The 19,927-nt window shown below is 37.9% G+C and overlaps 3 protein-coding genes across 4 annotated transcripts; 1 reads left to right on the top strand and 2 right to left on the bottom strand.

Moving 5' to 3' along the window:
• Window positions 1–117: 117 nt before the first annotated feature.
• Window positions 118–7,296, bottom strand: lrit3b (leucine-rich repeat, immunoglobulin-like and transmembrane domains 3b). Its single transcript, XM_067243337.1, has 6 exons — window positions 7,226–7,296; window positions 5,567–5,941; window positions 5,073–5,158; window positions 4,461–4,751; window positions 3,854–3,993; window positions 118–147 (listed from the first exon to the last, which is right to left on the bottom strand). Exons 1-6 carry the CDS (start codon window positions 7,294–7,296, stop codon window positions 118–120), a joined length of 993 nt encoding a protein of 330 aa, XP_067099438.1.
• A 3,438-nt stretch (window positions 7,297–10,734) lies between these two features.
• On the bottom strand, window positions 10,735–12,362 carry fam241a (family with sequence similarity 241 member A). The gene is made up of 2 exons (XM_067244019.1): window positions 12,190–12,362; window positions 10,735–11,480 (listed from the first exon to the last, which is right to left on the bottom strand). The coding sequence occupies exons 1-2, from the start codon at window positions 12,325–12,327 to the stop codon at window positions 11,187–11,189; spliced, it is 432 nt and encodes a 143-aa protein (XP_067100120.1). The 5' UTR covers window positions 12,328–12,362; the 3' UTR covers window positions 10,735–11,186.
• Window positions 12,363–14,314: 1,952 nt separating this feature from the next.
• Window positions 14,315–18,797, top strand: LOC136949223 (alcohol dehydrogenase 1-like). Of its 2 annotated transcripts, none has more exons than XR_010877413.1 (9): window positions 14,315–14,441; window positions 15,246–15,347; window positions 15,741–15,882; window positions 16,092–16,179; window positions 17,085–17,304; window positions 17,400–17,660; window positions 17,820–17,891; window positions 18,016–18,154; window positions 18,308–18,797. XR_010877413.1 is itself a non-coding variant. In XM_067243461.1 (9 exons), the coding sequence occupies exons 1-9, from the start codon at window positions 14,424–14,426 to the stop codon at window positions 18,339–18,341; spliced, it is 1,137 nt and encodes a 378-aa protein (XP_067099562.1). In that variant the 5' UTR covers window positions 14,315–14,423; the 3' UTR covers window positions 18,342–18,797. The 2 variants fall into 2 exon arrangements, 1 of the variants encoding a protein (XP_067099562.1); XM_067243461.1 differs by having other exon boundaries at window positions 17,759–17,891.
• Window positions 18,798–19,927: the final 1,130 nt, after the last annotated feature.

Genomic DNA, 19,927 nt, shown 5'->3' with positions numbered 1-19,927 from the left:
ACCCTCTTATTAAAGAGTTAATGTAGAGGTGTGGATTCAAAGCTGACCGCAGATCAGAATTCAAGCATACCTGCTTAGAACGATTGCACAGCTCAGCTGATCCAAGCCTTGACTGCCTCAGTCCCAGTGCAGAACCCAATGAGAGATCTAGAGGAGAGAGCCAAGGAAATTAAGAGGAGGAGTGCAGAAGGGGGAGTTTATAAACTCACAGGGAGAATACTTTGCACAAGAGGCACGCCTTCCGTTTGCACAGCTTGTCGTCTCATAAGCAATGCACCGCTATTCATACTCGAGCATTCCGTTAAACATCTATGATTTCATGTAAATCAACAACCGGAAAGCAGTGCCTGGCAACAAGTGGTCATACCCTTACAAACAGTTCACTTTTCAACCTTACTGTCTAATTGAAAATAATGTAGTTTTTTGTCATCTGTCTACACACAATACATAACCCTTATGAGTCAAGTTAAAACACATTTAAAATGAAAATCAGAAATGTGTACATTGCATGATTCCAAACTCTGAATTCATCTACAATAAAGGAGTACATTTTGATATTTGGTTTGATTTTCTTCAGTCTATGACTCGTAAACACTTGTCATCTAGCTGTTTGTCCTTGAAACTGATACTACAAACGCATTTCAATGTAACTGAATAAACAACAGCAAGTCATCTGTGAGGGGAACTTGTGGGAGCAAACCAACATACACCTGTTACTGAGGGTCACTGTAGGCATGGAGGACTTCTGCGCTGTTCCTTCTGACCAATTTTTCCAAAGATCTAAAAAATGTAAACTGCTTCAGTAAATGTAATGTACATTCTGCCAAGTATGAAACATACTTTATTTTAGACCTAAGAAGTGTGTGTAAGGTTGCTTTTGAATAGGAAAAAAACATTATGGTTGCACATTGGAATTATTAAATGGTGGATGGATTTCATGCCAATCCGAATGGTGAAAATAGCAATTAGCATTGGAAAATCTGTTATGTCCCCATTTCTGTTGTTTCATCTCACAGGCCGATGCTCACCAATATGCAGGCCCATTGTGCTAAGACTACTCATTGGTTACTTTGTTAACAGATATAAGAGGACAAATGTTTTTTTCTCACTTAACCATCAACTTTGTGGATGACACTGAATCAAAGACAGACAAACAGTGAAATAATAAGTAGAAATTGTATGTCTTTCACAAAACACTGTCAAAAAAAACTTACGGCTAATATCATTGCTGCTGATTTAACCAATGAAATCTGTTTTCGCACAGACTGAGATCTTAAAACTTCTGAGGTCAGACTGCTAACACTGGCTACAATATTTATAATCGATACATTTATTGGCCTGTTCATGTTCTAAAAGAAACTAAAAAGGAAACCACAAATAGCTTGAGGAATGTACCATGACATGCAGTGCATTCCACTGTGTCCCAGTGCACCATTTTATTCTCCAGAGTTCAATGCAAATACAAGAGATTTAGTTTAACCGTGACAGTCTGTAAGAGAATAAGGCCTTTGTTTCACTGCACATGAACCGTACATAAAAAGCCACGTTGTTTCAGTTTCAAATTTCTTGTAATATCCCAGATCTTGTTAATGTCACCAAATTGCTACATAACAGTTTGAAAGTTTAATACAGCAAAAAAGCAAGAAAAACTCTAATCCATGGAGCTACAAGAAACACGTTTTACTTGAATAGAATGTTCACTTATTTTTTATGTGTCTTGAACAAAATGCTTCCTAAACAATTCTACACCTATGCCTTCAAAGCCAATGCATTGTCATTACTGTCCTTCATAGCACAGAAAAGTCTAAGAATATATAACATTTGGCCTAGCCCCACATATATCATCACACATAGCAAATAACCAGTACCATAAAAATTTACAATCTGAAAAATTATATAAAAACTATATTATATCTATATATTATTATTGGATTTCCATAAGCCCTCCATAAAGTAACAGATTTTGCATAAGAAAAGAGATGGTATAGAAATAAAGTATAGAAAAAGTCCACTCCCCTTTCTACTGTGACATTAACAGAAACAAGAAGAAAAATTCTAACATTTTAGGATTATTTTCAGTCAGAAAACACTTTTGTCATTTTCTTTTTTGTTTGCATCAAGATTTACACAAAGTTGGAAAGGGAAAATGGAAGTTATGGAAAGTCTCTGGATGAGACATCAGAAAGAGAATAGAACTATTTTCGCAAACACAAACATACATTAACTACCAGTGTACTATACTAAGAGTGAACTTGTTGCGTTGTTAAGATCACTTCTTTGAAAATGTCCTTGTGTCTTAACTGCTGGGACAGATGTAACAGAGATAAGGATATGATAAGGTTATCTTTTATCTTTCTCACCAGGGGCGTTGTTAGACATAAAGTTCTACTGGGGCACAGGCCCCTATTCATTCATGTTTTGATTCTCCCCTTGATTAGCCCACTATACAACAGTTCAGGGAAGCAAGTTTGATATCAGCTTTGGCAGGGACATCAATAGTTAATGCGAGCGTGCGCATTGTTTTCGCATTCATTTGAGTGCAAATACTGTTTTTTGAGCTTCATGTAATATTGTTTTTATGTTTTAGTCAAAATAAGATCATCGGTATCACAGCAGATTTATACTGGGGCACATGCCCCAGTAAAAAGGGTCTAACGACACCCCTGTTTCTCACACATTTGAACTCTCTACCATTCGTCTTCACCTTCAGTAATAATATATGTGGAGTGCATAAAGCAATGAAAGCATCACAACCTCCATCACAAGTCATAAACATATGAGTGATAGCATGGTTTAGCCTTTTGAAACCCTCCCTGTGCCCTTTGCCAAATGACACAATGAAGTGAAAGATGTGTTTATCATTAATGTTTTTTATTTATTTGATCTGAAATAAACATAATACTTTGACCATCCATTAACTTCAATTCTCTAAGACAATATTACTAAAAAAGCATTCAAGGAAAAGACCGTTGATGCAATATAACCTTTGATACATCTCTCATGTATGTATTAAAGAGATTAGAACAAAAAAAGAAACAAGAAAGATTGCAAGAGTAAATATACAAGGGTGCAGAAAATATATTTAAGATAATTAGTTGTTAACTAAATCTGGTATGCAAATTTTAGATGCTCATTTCTGATGCAACCAAATATTCTGGGATGCATGGAGCTGAATAGTTTACATTACAAAAATTATATTATTTAAACCTAATATACCGGTACAAAAGATTCATAAGGAGCCCGAATGGTTGATTTAATACAGAAAACAAGTTAAGGTTGATGTTGGGCAATATAGTAAGGTTCAAAATTATTTGCACATACTTAATTGCTTTATTTCAATTCCCTCCTTCCTGTTTTGCAGGTAAAAGGCCCCACAGTAACGAGTCACTCAGTGTATTTAGAGTGCCCTCTGCAGGCTAATATCCCTATCCCTAATCTTCTGTTCATGAATTGTCCCCAATAAAGGACAACTGGGACTTAACTTTTGGTCTCAGAAATATTTTTTGGACGTCTGAGAAATGTTTTACTTGTGATAATTTAATCCTGGTTTTTTCCTTTTGATATTGGATAGAGGTATTATTACTTCTTTTTTTTCCACAGATTTGTTAAGTAATAGTCTTTTTTTTTTAAGTGTGGTGGGAACACCGTTTGCATTTTGAGTTTTGTTAGCAAAAATGAGGGGTTTAATGCGTTTCAGAGTCACCGTCTTTTTGGGGGGGTCAGATATTGAAATAATAGCTGATGTTTGTTTTGTATTTTGCACAAGAGGGGATTTCTTATAATTCAATGAAGATTTAAGTGGAGTTGTCTGGGCTTTGATTTTAATGGATGGGGGTTCAGCAAAAAATCCCACTACCTTAAGCCTAATGTAAGCTTCTGCTGTTCCAGCCATATTCTGTGCTTGACAGCGGTATTCCCCTGCATCTTTGTATGAAATTCCATTGTGGCTGATGATGGACCATCTGCTTCCTACTCGAGGAGATTCCTGTATAACTGTAATGTGATGGGGAAAAAAAGGAGCAATAAGGCAGCAAGAATGTTAAAACATGATCTGGTTGTGGAAAGGTCATACTTACAGCTGTCTAAGTTCCTAGGTAGATTTTCAGATATTTCTATGTTGTCCGGTTGCTGGCAGCATTCTGTTGAGATTATAAATATGACTATATGATTAATAAAAATCAACAATTATAAAATGTTATATAAAAATGACTAAATGTAATAAATAGTCAAACACCTACAAACTACAAAACAATAATAATTAACTTTTTTCCTAAAGGTAATACATAACCATAACCCTATTCTTCCGAAGTGCAAAATCATCATAATTACAACATATTTGGCTTCAGTCTAACCTAGACCTGCACTCTTTAAAAAACGATTCATCATTTTAGATGCTGGCTATAAATAACATACACTTAGTTTCATGTTTTGCCAACCCTGTACTCCTCATCCTTCTTTACCAGTGTTGAAGACAGACACTTTGGTCCAAGTGATGGTTGGCGTGGGGTGGCCAGTGGCATCACAACGGAGTATAACGTTGCTACCCAATGGGGAGGTGACCCTAGTGGCCAAGGGTTGAACAGAAGGTCTCATGCACTGGGATGGATCTGTCTGAGAGACCCCAAGTTGTTTATCAGGCATGCTGCAGGACAGTAACTGATCCGTCAGGAATACAGGGCTTCCTGGGAACTTGGAGAGGGTTGTCAGCACAGAGATCTGGCAGTCACACAGCCAGGGGTTATCTTGGAGACCTGGATAAACAAACAGAATAGGATATTGTGCACAATTCAGTTTCAGAATACTAGTCGAGACTGCTTTAGTATAGGTCATGTGATTGACAGTATAATGCCAACTTTCAGAAGTGGAATGAAGAGCTCTTTCAGTAACGGTAAAAAATATGCACTTTTCTTGTCAATGTTGTCCATTGTCAAGTATTTAGCCATCTGGTTAGACAAAATAAATAGTGTGCTTGATAATGGTGATTTTTTTTCTTCTTTCTTATTTACTGTCATCTTTGCAGCAACTTCACTGCATTAATAATAAATATTAAATAAGATTATGGTGTTCTTTACCTAACACTCTTCTCAGCGTTGGTTCTTCTGACTGCCTAGGGAGTGGAAGCCAAAGGTCCAGAAGCTCAGAGGGCAAAGTGGTCAACCTTGAAAAAAGACAACAGAGGGAGAATATATCTCATGTACTAAAGACAGACTGATTGTTATAAAAGGAGGGACTATTTGCATATATTGAAAGTATTTTCCAATAAAAGCTTATTAAAAGAAATCCCCAGTATACAATGGAAACGTGTACAAAATCTACAAATACTTAAGCAGCAAACTTTGCAAAACACAAAATGTGTCACTGGCAATACTTTTGGCCATGGCTGTATATACCATCCTAATGTTCCTTCTTCTGAAATAGTTTCCCCCTGATAACTTGAGGTCAGCATTTTTTAAGACGATCAAATAGTTCATCAAATTGCCAGTATAACAGACAGATAACTAAATAGTGACATTCATTGGAATGGCAATACATACAAATCTACAGACATCCAAAGTGTCTAACTGACCTGTTGCTGGAGAGGTCAAGATATGTGACGTGTGGAAGAAAGAGAGAAGCATGGGCAGGGAGGCTGGAGAGTCGGTTGTTGTGGAGGCTCAAACTGCGCAAGCGAGGCATGTCCCTCAGTGCCTCCCAGGGAAAGGCAGAGAGAAGGTTTCCATCCAATCTCAGTTCACGCAGGACTTTTAAATTGACGAAGCTGCTAGGATGGATGGTGTTGATGGTATTGTAGGTCAGCCACAGATACTGCAGCTCAGACAGGTAGAAGAAGGCAGCACGAGGCACCCTGGAGATGGCAGTCTTCTCCAGGCGGAACTTGACCGTGTCGGCTGGGGCATCAGAGGGAATTACTGACATGCGACGATCACGACACGACACAAATCTGGAATTGTAGATAAAGACTTTTAAATAAGCAACTGAAATATCGACTGTTCCTTGACTCTGACCACCAAAATACCGTCTGAACTATGCACTTCTGGTCTTTGATCTTCAGATGCACCTTTTATATGCACTATTTGGCCATTACTTTGGATAAAAGCATCTGATACATTTATAAAATGTACATGTACTGTAGTTTTAGTCACAGCAGCATTAAGTCCAAGAAATATGTTAACCAGCTCAACACTCAATATCTATGGCTGGGTAGCAAGACACCAAACTCACTGCAACATTCTGTTTTAATTATATCAACAAACCAACATGGCAAATCATGACACATTCCACTTCTATGAATAAATAAAGCTGTCTGTTTCTCCTAAATACCGAATATGCACATTAAAGATCATGTACTATATCAGACAAGCAAATTAACTTCAATGTACCCGACCTGAGTCTTGTCCCATTACTCCCATTTTGATAGACACACAAACACAGAGACGAACAGGAGTGGACTAACAACAGGCAACACTGTAGGAAGTGGACAAAGAGAAGGAGATACATTATTCAGTCTACACCACAACCCTTGTTCATCTCCTTATTCCTTTACAATGTTCCAGTGTGACTTTCCTGGTCCAAACTATCTACCACAAGAGAGAACCTGGCAGATTATCTGGGGATTACAAGGGCTACAGGTCTTAATCCTGTTTAATCCTAGGTAATCACAACATCAATAGGTCAAGTAGTATGGTCCAAAACAAAATTATTACACTGAAATGCAAATTTTTTGTAGTAGTCAGCAGGAAAAGTAACTACCGATGGCATACCAATTTAGATAATGCTGATGGATCATAGACAGGATGTCAGCGTATATAGTCCTTTGGCAAAGACAAGTGATTTGGCACAAGAGTATAGTACGCACAGAAAAATGTTGATGGCTAATGTCAGTCTAAGACTATGGAATATTCTGATACTCTTGAGTAGTTTATCAAAAGTTATTGATAAACTTTAGACTTGTAAACAGTCAAAAGTCTATCAAATATACAGTGACAGTTTCATTTGCATTTTGAAATGCTTTAGACTAGGCTGCAGTACTGTGTAGCAGTGATTTCTTAAATAAAGATGATAAAAATATGTGATATCTGTCTATTTTAGGTAACCAGCGTCATGGACCTCCAACTTGTCATTCCAGTAACCCTTGGGGAGAAGCTTAGGGAAGCAGCTGGGAAGGTCTGCTTGCCAAAGGGAAGTGGTGGAACTGAAACATTGCATCTCATCTGTAGGGGATTACATCTTCCAGTTCTGGGTCACTATGGCAGCTTCTAAGGATATGGACTCGCTTATACTCCAGTTTGTCTGCATGGTGGGCTTGAAAAAGACTTGAAGATGATCTGTGCAGTATAAAGGCAATATCATTGGTTGTATCTCACACATTGTTTATAAAAATATATTACTCTTTTTATTCAAGTTCAGTTTGCAGTTATCCATAAAATAGTCAATTTCAAATTAAATAAGTGTATCTGTATAGCTCTATTTACAGGCAATGTCACAGAGGGCTTCACATACGCCCACAGAACTGCACTTAAACCAACTTAAACCCTCCAGGAAGACAACAAAAAACTCTCAGGAAGTCTCAGGACTCCTTGACACCAAGACAGCGCCAGCCTCCGTGGATTGAAACAAAGTATTTTACAGAGGAGACAATCTCTATATAAGAACGCCCTGTCTCTTCGTTTTTCCGCTTGCAACACACAGTAACTCACCACAACACCCATGTGACATGCAATTACACACCTAGAAAACTGCTACACACAGTAATACACAAGTTTGTATTTATTTGTAATTTTAAGTTGTACTGTATAGTACAGACATACAGTTTTCAAGCAGCACACAAGTTCAAGTTTGCTTTATTTGTCATTTCAACATACACAGTACAATGTAGACGTATAATGTATTAGAATGTCATTCCACACGTACTCTGTGTTATATAACCATGCTACATACAACACACACTGCAGCAGGCATAAAACTGACAAAACAGAAAGGTTTGTAATCTAGTGTTCTAGTCAATAGTCTTGCTGCAGCATTTACGTTTTAAATAATTAAGCTGCATTATCTGGACCATTTTAACAGTAGATAGGCCTATAGCACAATCAGCAGTATATGCCAACTATTTCACCCTGAAGGAATTATGATTGTAGACTACTCATTTCTCATACATACCTTCACATTAGACAGTATTATGAGTGGCATCAAGTTGGAACCTTTCATGAGTATTTTCACACATTACCATTATAATAATAGTGGTATATTCATGTAGCACTCTTTTCAATTCATACACCCTACCACTGAGCTATTCCTTTTCCCACTATGATGAATCAAACATTCAATTATTCTTAACAGAGATAAATATATTCTAATTCAAATAATGAGTTCTGAATTAGGTGAGTAACAAACCTCAAGTGAAGCTGATATTACTGTACAACCTAATAAAAATAGAGATCTTAGAACAAGATGCATTGATTCAATGCAAAACCTTATTTGTTTTTGCATATCTCAAACCCTTGACTAGCCAAGAGACGGCATCTGAACTGAGGCTGCCGTTATTCCAGTCCCTCCAGGGAATCAAGATAAATTAGAAGGGTAAATCCCCGATATACTGGTGGCATTGTGTCATCTTTAAGAAACAGATAAAAAAATATTTTCAAGCTACACTATGTAGGACCGTGAATCATATGCAGTGCCTTGTAAAAGTATTCAGACCCGTGACCAATGATATCATTTTAGTGAATTACTAGTGGTCCATTTAAAATTACAACTCAAAATCGATTATTGTAAGGTGACATTGGTTTAATGTTGGAAAATATTTTGAGAAAGAAAGACAAAAAAAATGAAATATCTTGCTTGCATAGGTGTTCAACCCCAAAATATTAATATTCAGTAGAGCCACCTTTCACTGCAATAACTTCTTGAAGTATTTTGGGATAAGTAATTACCAGCTGTACACATGGTGTCAGAGTGATTTTCTAAAATGTTCTTGACATATTTGATCCAGGTGGTTCAGGTTTCACGCTTGTGGACCACAATTTTCTAATACCGATACTGATTATAAATGGCATTGTGATCAGGATTTTGACTAGGCCGCTGTAGGAAAATCACCTTTTTTATTAGTGAACCACTCCAAAGTAGCTTTGGCCTGAAATCATTTTCATCCTGTATGATGAATTTCCACCCAAGAGTTTTAGCTGACTGAAACAGGTTAAAACTGCCCCTGCTAATGAGAAGCATCCCCACAGCATGATGTTGCCACCATTATACCTCACTGTAGTGATAGTGTGTCTAATGAGGCATGGACAGTGTTGTACAGTTTGGCTTTATACTAAGTTTCAGTGTATTAAAATAGAATGTCAAACAGAACAAAATGTAAATGTACCATTTGCAATCCAGCAACATAAGATAATTGGTTAAGGGTCTCAAACCTTTTGAAGGGTACTCCATGTACAGAATAATTGCACTTGTCAATGTAGTGATTTCAAAGTAAAAAAAGATACGCTTATATACGCTGATATTTATAATAGGCATTCTTTGGAATCACCCAGCTCACAGTATGATATCATGTTTGTGTTGTTTTTTATGGTTTAAAATGTAGGGGATTGTATGCTTTTGGATGGCTAACAAATAGTAATCATGCTTCATCAAAACCTCATTAACAGATAGTGATGGTATATATATATTATTACAAAATAAGCATAACATAATTTCCCTCTGAACTGACCTTAGTATATAGAACTCCTTTTTAAAAGGTTAGCCCAAGTCACCCCTGGTTATTCCAAGTCACCCCTGGTTAGCCCAAGTCACTCTGGTCGGAAATAGGTCAATTTCCAGTGATATCCCAAATTGAAATGTCATGAGATGGAATGCATGTGGGGAAAATAAAAGTCTGATTTGTGTTGTTAACTCTTAAAGAAGACATCTGGGGCAGCTGATATTTGTGTTCAGACAAATCGAAATTAACCCTGGTCATTAAGCATACCCACATGAATTACACATAAAAAATATAATTATAGCTTTTTCTGGTTTCATATGTCTGTACATACCAATCTAATAAATACACTGTAATTTACTAAAATTGGAAATTCTTCAAACGACAACCATTCTCACCTCATATTTTTCAGTTCAATGCAATTCCTATGTATCAGTACGTTTGACTTTCTTTTCACACTGGCCAAGGCCGTATTTTTCCGTCCATAACATGGGCTACAAGAGGATGAAAAAAGCTCAATTGAGTGCATACAGATGGCGTGAGGCCCATGTTTCAAAAGAGCAGATGCTTCAAAACTCTTGCACCATAGTCCATTGTTGTGTGGCACAAAAATGTGGAGAATGCCCACTTTGTGTGGACTGATCTGTAAAAATACACTGTTGTGAGAACACTGCAGTATTGAGAACCTGGTTTAAGGTACCATAAGAACAAGAATTAAAAAGAGCAATAATTACACATCAATGCTCTTCTTCCCATCACATTTCACCATTGAATTGCATGCCAAATTAGATTTCTTCATTGAAGTAGAGGTACAAGAAAAATAAAACCGTTGACAACCATTCAAGGTAATTTACTTAAAGTGAGAGGCTAGTGAAAATCATCAGGTAAGATAACATAAATCCCATTCCATGTTATTTTCCTCAAGAGAATATTTGGTTTTGATTTTAAATAAGGACTATGCTACATTTAGTTAAAATGGACACAGTCCAACTTTGGAACATTCATAGTTAGTACAGTATAGGTTAACAAATGGCACTAATCAATCTGAATGTAGCCTACAGAGTGATCTATCAACATTACATGTTTTTGAAGTGCCTGAATCTCAGTATGTATAGCCCGGACATTTTGTGAGTCTAAAAGGTCCATAATCATAAAACATAAATTAATTTCACATCCCTTCTCATCTATCACAAGTGTAGATGAGGGAAGGACATTATTTTAAGAGATAAAGCTAATTTATTTGAGTTAGAGCTCTGAGCTCCCACATCCCTTCTGTCAACATGCGTGTGAACAAGCCATTCCTTTGACACTCTAGAAGAACATCACCAAATTATTTGGCCACTATAATCCAAGGTGTCCAGTTCACAGATGCTCAATAAAGCCTGTAGCGTCAGCAAAAAAAACAAGCAGAGAGCAAAGACACTACGATTCATACAATTGTCTCATTATTAGAACAGAGCTCTACACTGTCATTAGAAATCCTATTTGTTTACTTCTGAAGATAGATGATGATGATGCACAAAGTTCCAACCAGGCCTAGAGCCTGGATACCCAGAAACCACAATAGGATCCAGAAGAAGATGATCACCACAGGCTCCACAATCTTTTCCCCAAAGTACATCTGGGAGAATCCAATGTTGCGAAGACACTTGTTCAGCTCTCCGAAAAGGGTCCCTAGACGTTCGCAGTCATCCACCTGGGGCTGTCTGGTTGTGGGGTCATCTACATAGGGCCACCTGGACCCAGGGTCACTGGTGGGGCGTGAACTGGCTCTGGTGCCATCCTGAGAAGAAGTTTGGGGAGGGGGAGATAGTTGGCTTCCAAACATGTCACCATACAGTCTACATGTTTTCTATCATTTCAAGCTTTCGAGGTAGAATCTCACTAAGCATAAGATATTAACATATTTATTACAAACATTTGTTTCATTAAACACTGCTACACCTGGTAACGTATCAATTGCTAGGTTTCATTTGCTAGGCTAATTGCACTTCACCTGGATTTACAGTCTGGATATGAGCTGGATATGAGCTAAAATATTATAGATACAGTACTTTCATAATATAGGCCTACATCTATTTTTTAACAGTACAGTAACTAACTCTAACCGTTACAGCCATGTAGGCTAACATTCAGCGTTCTCCTGTCCTTAAATTACGATCTTTGTTAAGCCTTAACACGATCAAAACAACCAAATTAAACTTGCTTAGTCTAGCTAACGAAGCTAGCTACTAGTACAGTACAGGTTTAAAATGCGAGCCGCGAACCACAGTAAAGAAAAGTGTGTGGAAAGTAACCAACAATAGTTGTTTTGTTCGTCATAAAAACAACATTATATAAATTACATCTTAGTCAAGGGATAGCTACGCCGCATATGATAATATTAATTCACACACACTGGCAGTGGTAGCTAGCTGTTCAGCTACTATTATGTTATGCTAATCTGCACAGGAAGGCAATAATCTACTACTGTCAGTCTATCTGAGACTCACTGTTAATAGTCTTGTAGTGTAGTTGGACGGATGGTGAGAATGCCATCTTCTTCGATCCTCAAGCTCTTCTAACTCACGCCGATGACGTATAGACTGGTTATTAACAGTAGGTGTCGTTTGGCTAGACATGTTACTCATGATTTTACAATAGTTAGTTTTGCCGACTAGCAAGGTTTTGTTTTCGAAATTGAAACATATCCGGGTTGCGTGACGTCACAGAAAGAGTAACTTTCAAAGTCCACCCACCCCCTGATCCTTTAGCTTTTTTACCTACTATAAAGAGCGCCGGGTGTTCTGTCGATTTGTCCTATCTTGTCAGATTTTTCTGACCTTGCGCAGAATTATAGCTATATCGATCCTACCACACTGAAAAATCCTGGAAGGATGATTTTATAGTGCAAAATACCACAACAGATTGTCCTGCCAGTTAAAAAAAAAACGAGTAGGATGATTTTGACAACATTATTTTGACAAAAAGGACATTATAATAATTAACATTCAGTTCAAATATTTGTTTTTCAGAAAACAGATCCATAAGAGCATTATTTCACAGAAACTGTGTATTTGCCTCTTATATTTACGCGCATTAGAATCGTTTGACAGACATAATTGTTAAAAAAAAGTTTGGCTGATCAATCAATCAATACCTTTTATTGTCATTGCACAACTTTACAACAACATTCAGTGCCTCTCTGTGATACATACATACATGGAAACATATAAACACATATAGACAAAAGGGCATAAAAGTAAAAGTACGTTTGTAAGACCATTTTGTCTGAATGTTTGTGATTTTATTGCAAAGAATACTGATGACCAATTCGTGTTGTTATGGAAACATTTATTAATTGGTCTTTGTTAGAACTGTAAAGAAAAGCACAGTCAGGTTTAGATGATCCTTTTTTTTTATGCCAAAATCCATATTCACAAATGTAGCCTAAGTTTTCTTGTAAGAAACCCTGTTTCATATCTTTCAAGAAAGAAATTGTACATTATTTTGACTCAATATGATTCTTTATGAAGCAAAAAGCATAACACTTTGTAAACTTTTCAATATATTTAGATCGACATTAAGTGCCCTCTAGTGTGCACTTATTTAGGGGGAGGGGAGTCAGTTGGAAGGGGAGTCAGTTGGCTGAGCGATGAGGGAGTCGGGCTAGTAATCCGAAGGTTGCCAGTTCGATTCCCGGTCACGCAAACTGACGTTGTGTCCTTGGGCAAGGCACTTCACCCTACTTGCCTCGGGGAGAATGTCCCCGTACTTACTGTAAGTCGCTCTGGATAAGAGCGTCTGCTAAATGACTAAATGTATTTGTTACACTTGTGTTTTTTCCTTTGTTTTTAAAGATAACTTGCAAGAAACCGGACAATTTTCAACTTCGTACAGTGCCAGATTTTCAATATAATCGAGCCACAAAAACTCACACACACACAGACAGAGAGACAGACAGACTGACAGACAGATATATTCTTTTAATTATAGTTGTAACATGCATTGAAGATCTAATCCAATCAGTACATTGGTGGGTGTAACTCTGGAGCATCGTGGTTGTGGCCTTGCTTGGCGATGTGATTATTTGTGTGCTGGAAGCCCTCCCTTTTGAGGGTTTGTTTTATTACCCTTAGGTAGTATTTAACTAGCCTGGCTCTGCCCTCCTACGTACTTCCGCTCAATTTTGATTTTGCTTCTGTACTGGGTCTGGGATTTCGGTGTATTAGTCGGTTTTCAGAAACAAAATTTTTGTAGGTCCAATCAGCGAACAGAGGGAGTGGCTAAGAACGATGACGTTGATGTCGTTTGCTAGTTTGAGTTGTAGTTCAGTAATGGCAGCGGAGTCGCTGCCGAATATCCAAAAGTTAAAGCCAGAGCAGGAACAATCTTTGCTAAGTTTTGTTGGTGGCCATGATGTTGTGACCCTCCTCCCCGTGGGGTTCGGGAAAAGTTTGATTTTCAAGCTATGGCAGCTAGCTCTGTTACAGTAGTGGTGAAGGAGTTGGCTAAGGCGAACACTAGTGATTGGTTATGGCAGATCAGAGTGGCTCTGGGCAGATCCAATAGTTTTAAACTTCAACAGAGTACCCGCCTTCAAGGAAGTTGACGCTTGTCAATGGAGCGATCCCAGACCCTCTGTACAAATGAAACGTAAGAGGGTCTGGTTAGGACCAGGCTAGTATTTAACAGCTGTCCAAAACAAATCTTGCTCTCTTTCTTCAACTGTAGCTTTGCTGACAACATGACAACTGCTGGAAAAGTATGTATCTCTCTGACTTTTCATCAATCTTTTTCTAATATCTGTCTATAATATCTTTGAGTCTTGTAACTGAAGTTTGTCTAATTTGTGGTTGTGTATAGAGGCAAGAATATGACCATGTTTTATGCTTAAACGGGTTCTAATGGACATCTTGGTTTTCGTCTGGGTGGTCAGCTAATATATTTTTTTTTTGTAATTGCAAATTTAAAGAAGGTACACATTAAACAAAACAATTCATTTTACTGTGTGGTTTTGTTAATAAACATTAACAAGGGTTATTCTGGTACAAGTCATAGCTCGTGAGATTTTACGGAAGTTCTGTTGTCAAAGCTATTTTGGATAAAAAACATAAAAAACAGACCAAACAGTCCTTGGATTTTGTCAGACCTTTCTTACAGAAGACAGAGAGAGAGATATTGCCTAACTGAAATTCCAAAGTTTACTTGGCAACCAAAAGCTCGGTGTTGATACATATTTTCCATTGGCAGTGCATGCAACTTTGAAACAGACAGTGATTTATGTTGAAAAGTTAAGTTATAAAGTTTTAGAGTCCATAACTCCATAAAAGTCCATAAAACCATAACTTTAGACAGTGGAAAGAGCATAAAAGTGTTTACTTGAATATAACATATCGTACACTTGCATTTCAGAAACTGAATTATTGTCATACCATCCAAAACAACTGACGGTCAAAAAATGCATTAGCAAACATTACTATGGTCATAACAGTGTTTGGGGTGTCTTTAAACTGATAGGTGCTGAAGAGTGTGTTGAGAGTTTAAGGAGTCAAATTGAATTCTGTAGGTTATCAAGTGCAGGGCAGCAGTGGCCTGGGAACCAAACGCACCCCTGGTGATAGAGGAAATTGAGGTTGCTTCTCCTCAAGCTCACGAGATTCGCATTAAGGTGAGAAAAAAAGTTTACAAACACAAGTCAGATTCAAATAGCTTGTTGGTAATATTGTCATACTTAACGTTTGATGTTGCACGTATGATATGTTGGTGATTTTGCTGCACTGTAATGCACTACTGTAATTGAGATGTTATTTTTGCACTAGACTTATGTCATTAAGATGTAACTGTTGCACTGGTATTGTGTAAAAAAATAAAATCTGAAATGCCGGGTTGCTGAGATGTTGTTCTCAGAACTTCTGCACGTCTGATCCTTGCTCATGTGCAGTACTTTCTAAATGCACTATTAGTAAGTCGCTTCAGATAAAAGCATCTGCTAAATACATAAGAATTAACATGATTCAAAACACAATAACCTCATGCTTTCTTTCCCTTCGGCTGTGGGCAGATAGTGGCTACAAGTGTTTGCCACACTGACTTGTACCACCTCTTTGAGGGCAAACACAAAGATGGCTTCCCGGTAGTCCTGGGTCATGAGGGAGCTGGGATCGTCGAGAGTGTAGGGCCTGGAGTGACCAAGTTCCAGCCAGGTCAAAACAAAATCACTTAAACCTCTCTTCATGGAAATGTGCATGTTCTCTTTCTCTTCTTTTGTTGCTGAAGTCAATACACAGACTCATGTAATTTATCTTCATAAATAATTTCAACGTCATCAGTACAGTATTAGGTAACAACTATAAAAGAGGGATGATCATGACAAGACAAAAGTGTATACATTTTGTTCTTACTTTTTCTTTAGGAGATAAGGTTATCCCTCTTTTCATCTCCCAATGTGGCCAGTGCAGGTTCTGCAAGAACCCCAAGACCAACCTATGTGAGAAAGGCTGGTGAGTACGCAGCCATAAAAAAAAATATATATATATCCTATATCCTACCCATACAGTACATGCCACATTTTTCAAGTGACTGGAAGGCTGAATTAGGGGGTATCCAATTCATTAGCCCATTTTACCAGATTTTGCATCTTCATCCATATGTCACAAAAAAGTGGGTTGGGGGGGGGGGGGGGGGGGGGATTACCTCCGTCCTTGTGGAAGCAATTGTTCCAAAATGACTGTCTTCACATTGTCTGGCCCATTCCCTCTGAGGGGTGGTCACAATACCCGGAGAGGAAAAAGACCTAGAAATATCATCAAAACCTGTATTTTTGTAAATATTGTTTTGAACATCTTTAAATGCCATGGTTGGAATCTTTTCGTTTCTTCTTTCATGAACCACATTTTTAAATGGTTTTAGAGTTGTGTGATTTATGGTTTAAAGGTTTTGCACAGTTGTGCTAGTAACAGCAAAAAAGTGTTTGCACATGACTATATTTTAAAAAGGGGTCACCTCTGGTCTGAAACCACTAACTGAAAACAAGTGATGGTCCAATTTGAATTTGTATGCTTTCAGACTTTCAGACATTTATTATTTAAAACTTAAATATTTTGTAAAAGATAGATCTCACCGAATGTAATAGAACATTTTGGGGGACATGGCAATTCATCAACTGAAAACAAAATATTTAATATGCATTTAGTTTACTCTGAGATAGATATCTTTCACTTTTTATCTTAGATGGTGTTTAAACGAGCCATAAGAAGCCATTTAATATAACAGTTTTTCAAAATTTTGCACAAGATATATAGCCTAGATCATGGGGACACAAAAGGCACCGGATTGAAGGAAGCAATTAATGATGTTTAATAAAAAAAATTGTATTAACAAACTAATAAAAATCGTTCTAAACCAGGGCCAGCGATAGGTACGATGTCATGTCTGAGTCCGATACCAGATTTGCCTGCAAAGGAAAGAAAGTGCTCCAGTTCATGGGAACCAGCACTTTTTCAGAGTACACAGTGGTCAACGAGATTGCAGTAGCCAAGATCCACCCCTCAGCCCCCCTTGAAATGGTCTGTCTCCTAGGCTGCGGGGTCTGCACTGGATATGGAGCAGCTGGCAATACTGCCAAAGTATGTGTGCATGGATTTAGGTGTAATCATTTAAGTGATTTATTATACATTTATTAATAGTCACTTGGTAGAGAAAAAACTGTTTTTACTCACAGGTGGAGCCAGGGTCCACATGCGCTGTATTTGGCCTGGGAGCAGTGGGTCTGGCTGCTGTCATGGGCTGCAAAGCCGCAGGGGCTAAGAGGATCATTGCTGTTGACATCAATCCAGGCAAGTTTGAGAAGGCCAAGGTTTTTGGTGCTACAGAGTTCCTCAACCCCAAGGACCACAGCAAACCTGTCAGCCAAGTGTTGTCTGAGATGACCAATGGGGGAGTGGATTTCTCCCTGGAATGTGTTGGGAATGTGGCTGTAATGGTGAGTTGTTTGTAGGCTGCATAGGTTCCATCCTGAAAAGGACACAAAATGACTATTTAAAGAGAGGCAATAGTCAATGTATTAATCTACTACTCTAGAGAAGTGCCTTGGAGTCATGTATGAAAGGTTGGGGAGTGAGTGTCCTTGTTGGTTGGACAGACATGGATGACTTTTCTGCCAGACCCATTCAGCTCATTGCTGGGCGTACATGGAAAGGATCTCTCTTTGGAGGTAAGCCTGTTGTCTGCCTGTTGTCTGTATCTAATCATGTCTTACCGTCAACCATTATATATAGGATTGTGTGAAAATAATGTACAGAATTCTGTAAACCATCCACAAATACTTATTTTAACAGGCTTTAAGAGTAAGGATGGGGTGCCTCAGATGGTGAACGCCTACATGGAGAAGCAACTGAAGCTGGATGAGTTCATCACCCACAACATGACTCTGGCGGAAGTCAACAATGCTATTGAGATGATGAAGACTGGTGAATGGTAACGTTCTTTTTTTCTAACAGGAGTGTCTAGGCAGATGCACGAACACTCAAATGTTTGAAGAATTTTCTGTGTTTCAACTGAAGACACACTCTTGTTTATCTTACAATTGCGTGTTGCATAAAATGACATGTTGTGCTCTTTGTTTTGCAGCATTCGGACTGTTCTGAGTGTGTCATCACGTTAAGGCGATGGTGATCAAACATACAGTATGTAGTCACATATCCTATATTCTTGCACAGCAAATCAAACATAATATAAATATCCGTATGTATCGTAAGCATTAACAAATGTTGTTTGGTTCCCAAAAAATTATCCATAATTATTATCTTTTATGACTTTTACCATATAACAAAACACAGGGAGAATAATGCTTGATGCACTGCTAGTTACTATAACAGTAATTCTAACATTATGTTAATGAGTACATGTGTAATGACTATCATATCAAGTAATGTGTCTGAATAGCCTTTTTATAATAATTGTTGCAAAAGGTGTATCTAGTAGCAAATGTAGCTGTCCTCAGAATCAGACTTGTGTTTATTTGCCAAGTAAGTGTTCACAAACAAGGAATTTGCTGTGGTGGGCAGGTGCATACAGTTATCATATAATAAACATATTGAATCTTAAAATCTTAAAGTGAGTGTGCGTGCTCATGACACATTATAGTTTGTTGATTGATTTACTACTTTAATGCATAACATATTACTGTATATTCATACACATACTATATTTAATGCCTTAAGTGTGTTGGATACATTCGTGAATTTTTACATCCTAGCTTCTAATCAGGGGGCAGGTTTGTCTTGGCAGGTGAGGAGGAAGGAAAAAACAAGGTCCTTCTGCCTCCCCAATCACCTTGAATGAATAAAAATTGAGGGAGAAACTCATCCCTGTTGAAATCTATACCAACACTGCAAATCCATCCTTTTGCTTTGAACCTGAAAATATGGGCCAAGGGCTGTCGCATGTATTTTGAATTAAATGCTCGACACATTCATGCAGAATGAATCAAACTCACAAATGAATACTGACAGAACCAGCTTGGATCAAACACACACGCACATCAAAGTGGATCACTGTGGTAGAATTTCTGCAGAAACTGCGTGATAGAATAGTCAGGATGCCATAGTAATACAAATTATTTATTAATACTGAAAACACTTAAGAAAGATCTTTAGATCATAGCTGCAGAAGGACGCCCTAACGTTGTTCGACAGAGTGATGCCAATCATAAAACACACAGTGTATTTTGTAGTCTAATAGCATCTGGTCTTTCGAAACAACAATCAATAAAGACATCATTTACAAACAACTCCACAAAGGATCCCTTCCTGGAGGCTAAAAATGCAGCTGTCTTCCTGTTTCTACCCATCCTCAGCTCACAAAATGGCCTCCTCACAGTTGTAACAACAGGTTCCTAGATTAGTGAGCTCACTCATCCTCCCTCCAAATTGTCTTTTACAACTAAGACCACCCCATAAAACCTTCAGGAGCATCAATTCCTAATGGTCATTTACCCCAAAAGTAGTTGAACAGACAGCCAACTGTTCTAACATGAACAATCCCCCAACAGTCTCTAACACTTTAAAACTCTTGAACTCAACTAAATTATCCCTCCATCCTGCAGGCAACAAAGTTCTCACAGCATATGTCTCTCACCAATGAAACCACATTAATTCTACACAACCTTCCATTACAATCTCAGTGTGATTTCCCATGCCATTGCACAATGCAGACAGAAACACTCATGGTCTAAGTATGGAAGTGAGC

Source organism: Osmerus mordax, chromosome 9 (assembly GCF_038355195.1).
Source record: "Osmerus mordax isolate fOsmMor3 chromosome 9, fOsmMor3.pri, whole genome shotgun sequence".
Taxonomy (NCBI): domain Eukaryota; kingdom Metazoa; phylum Chordata; class Actinopteri; order Osmeriformes; family Osmeridae; genus Osmerus; species Osmerus mordax.
This window is presented reverse-complemented; position numbering and strand designations above follow the sequence as displayed.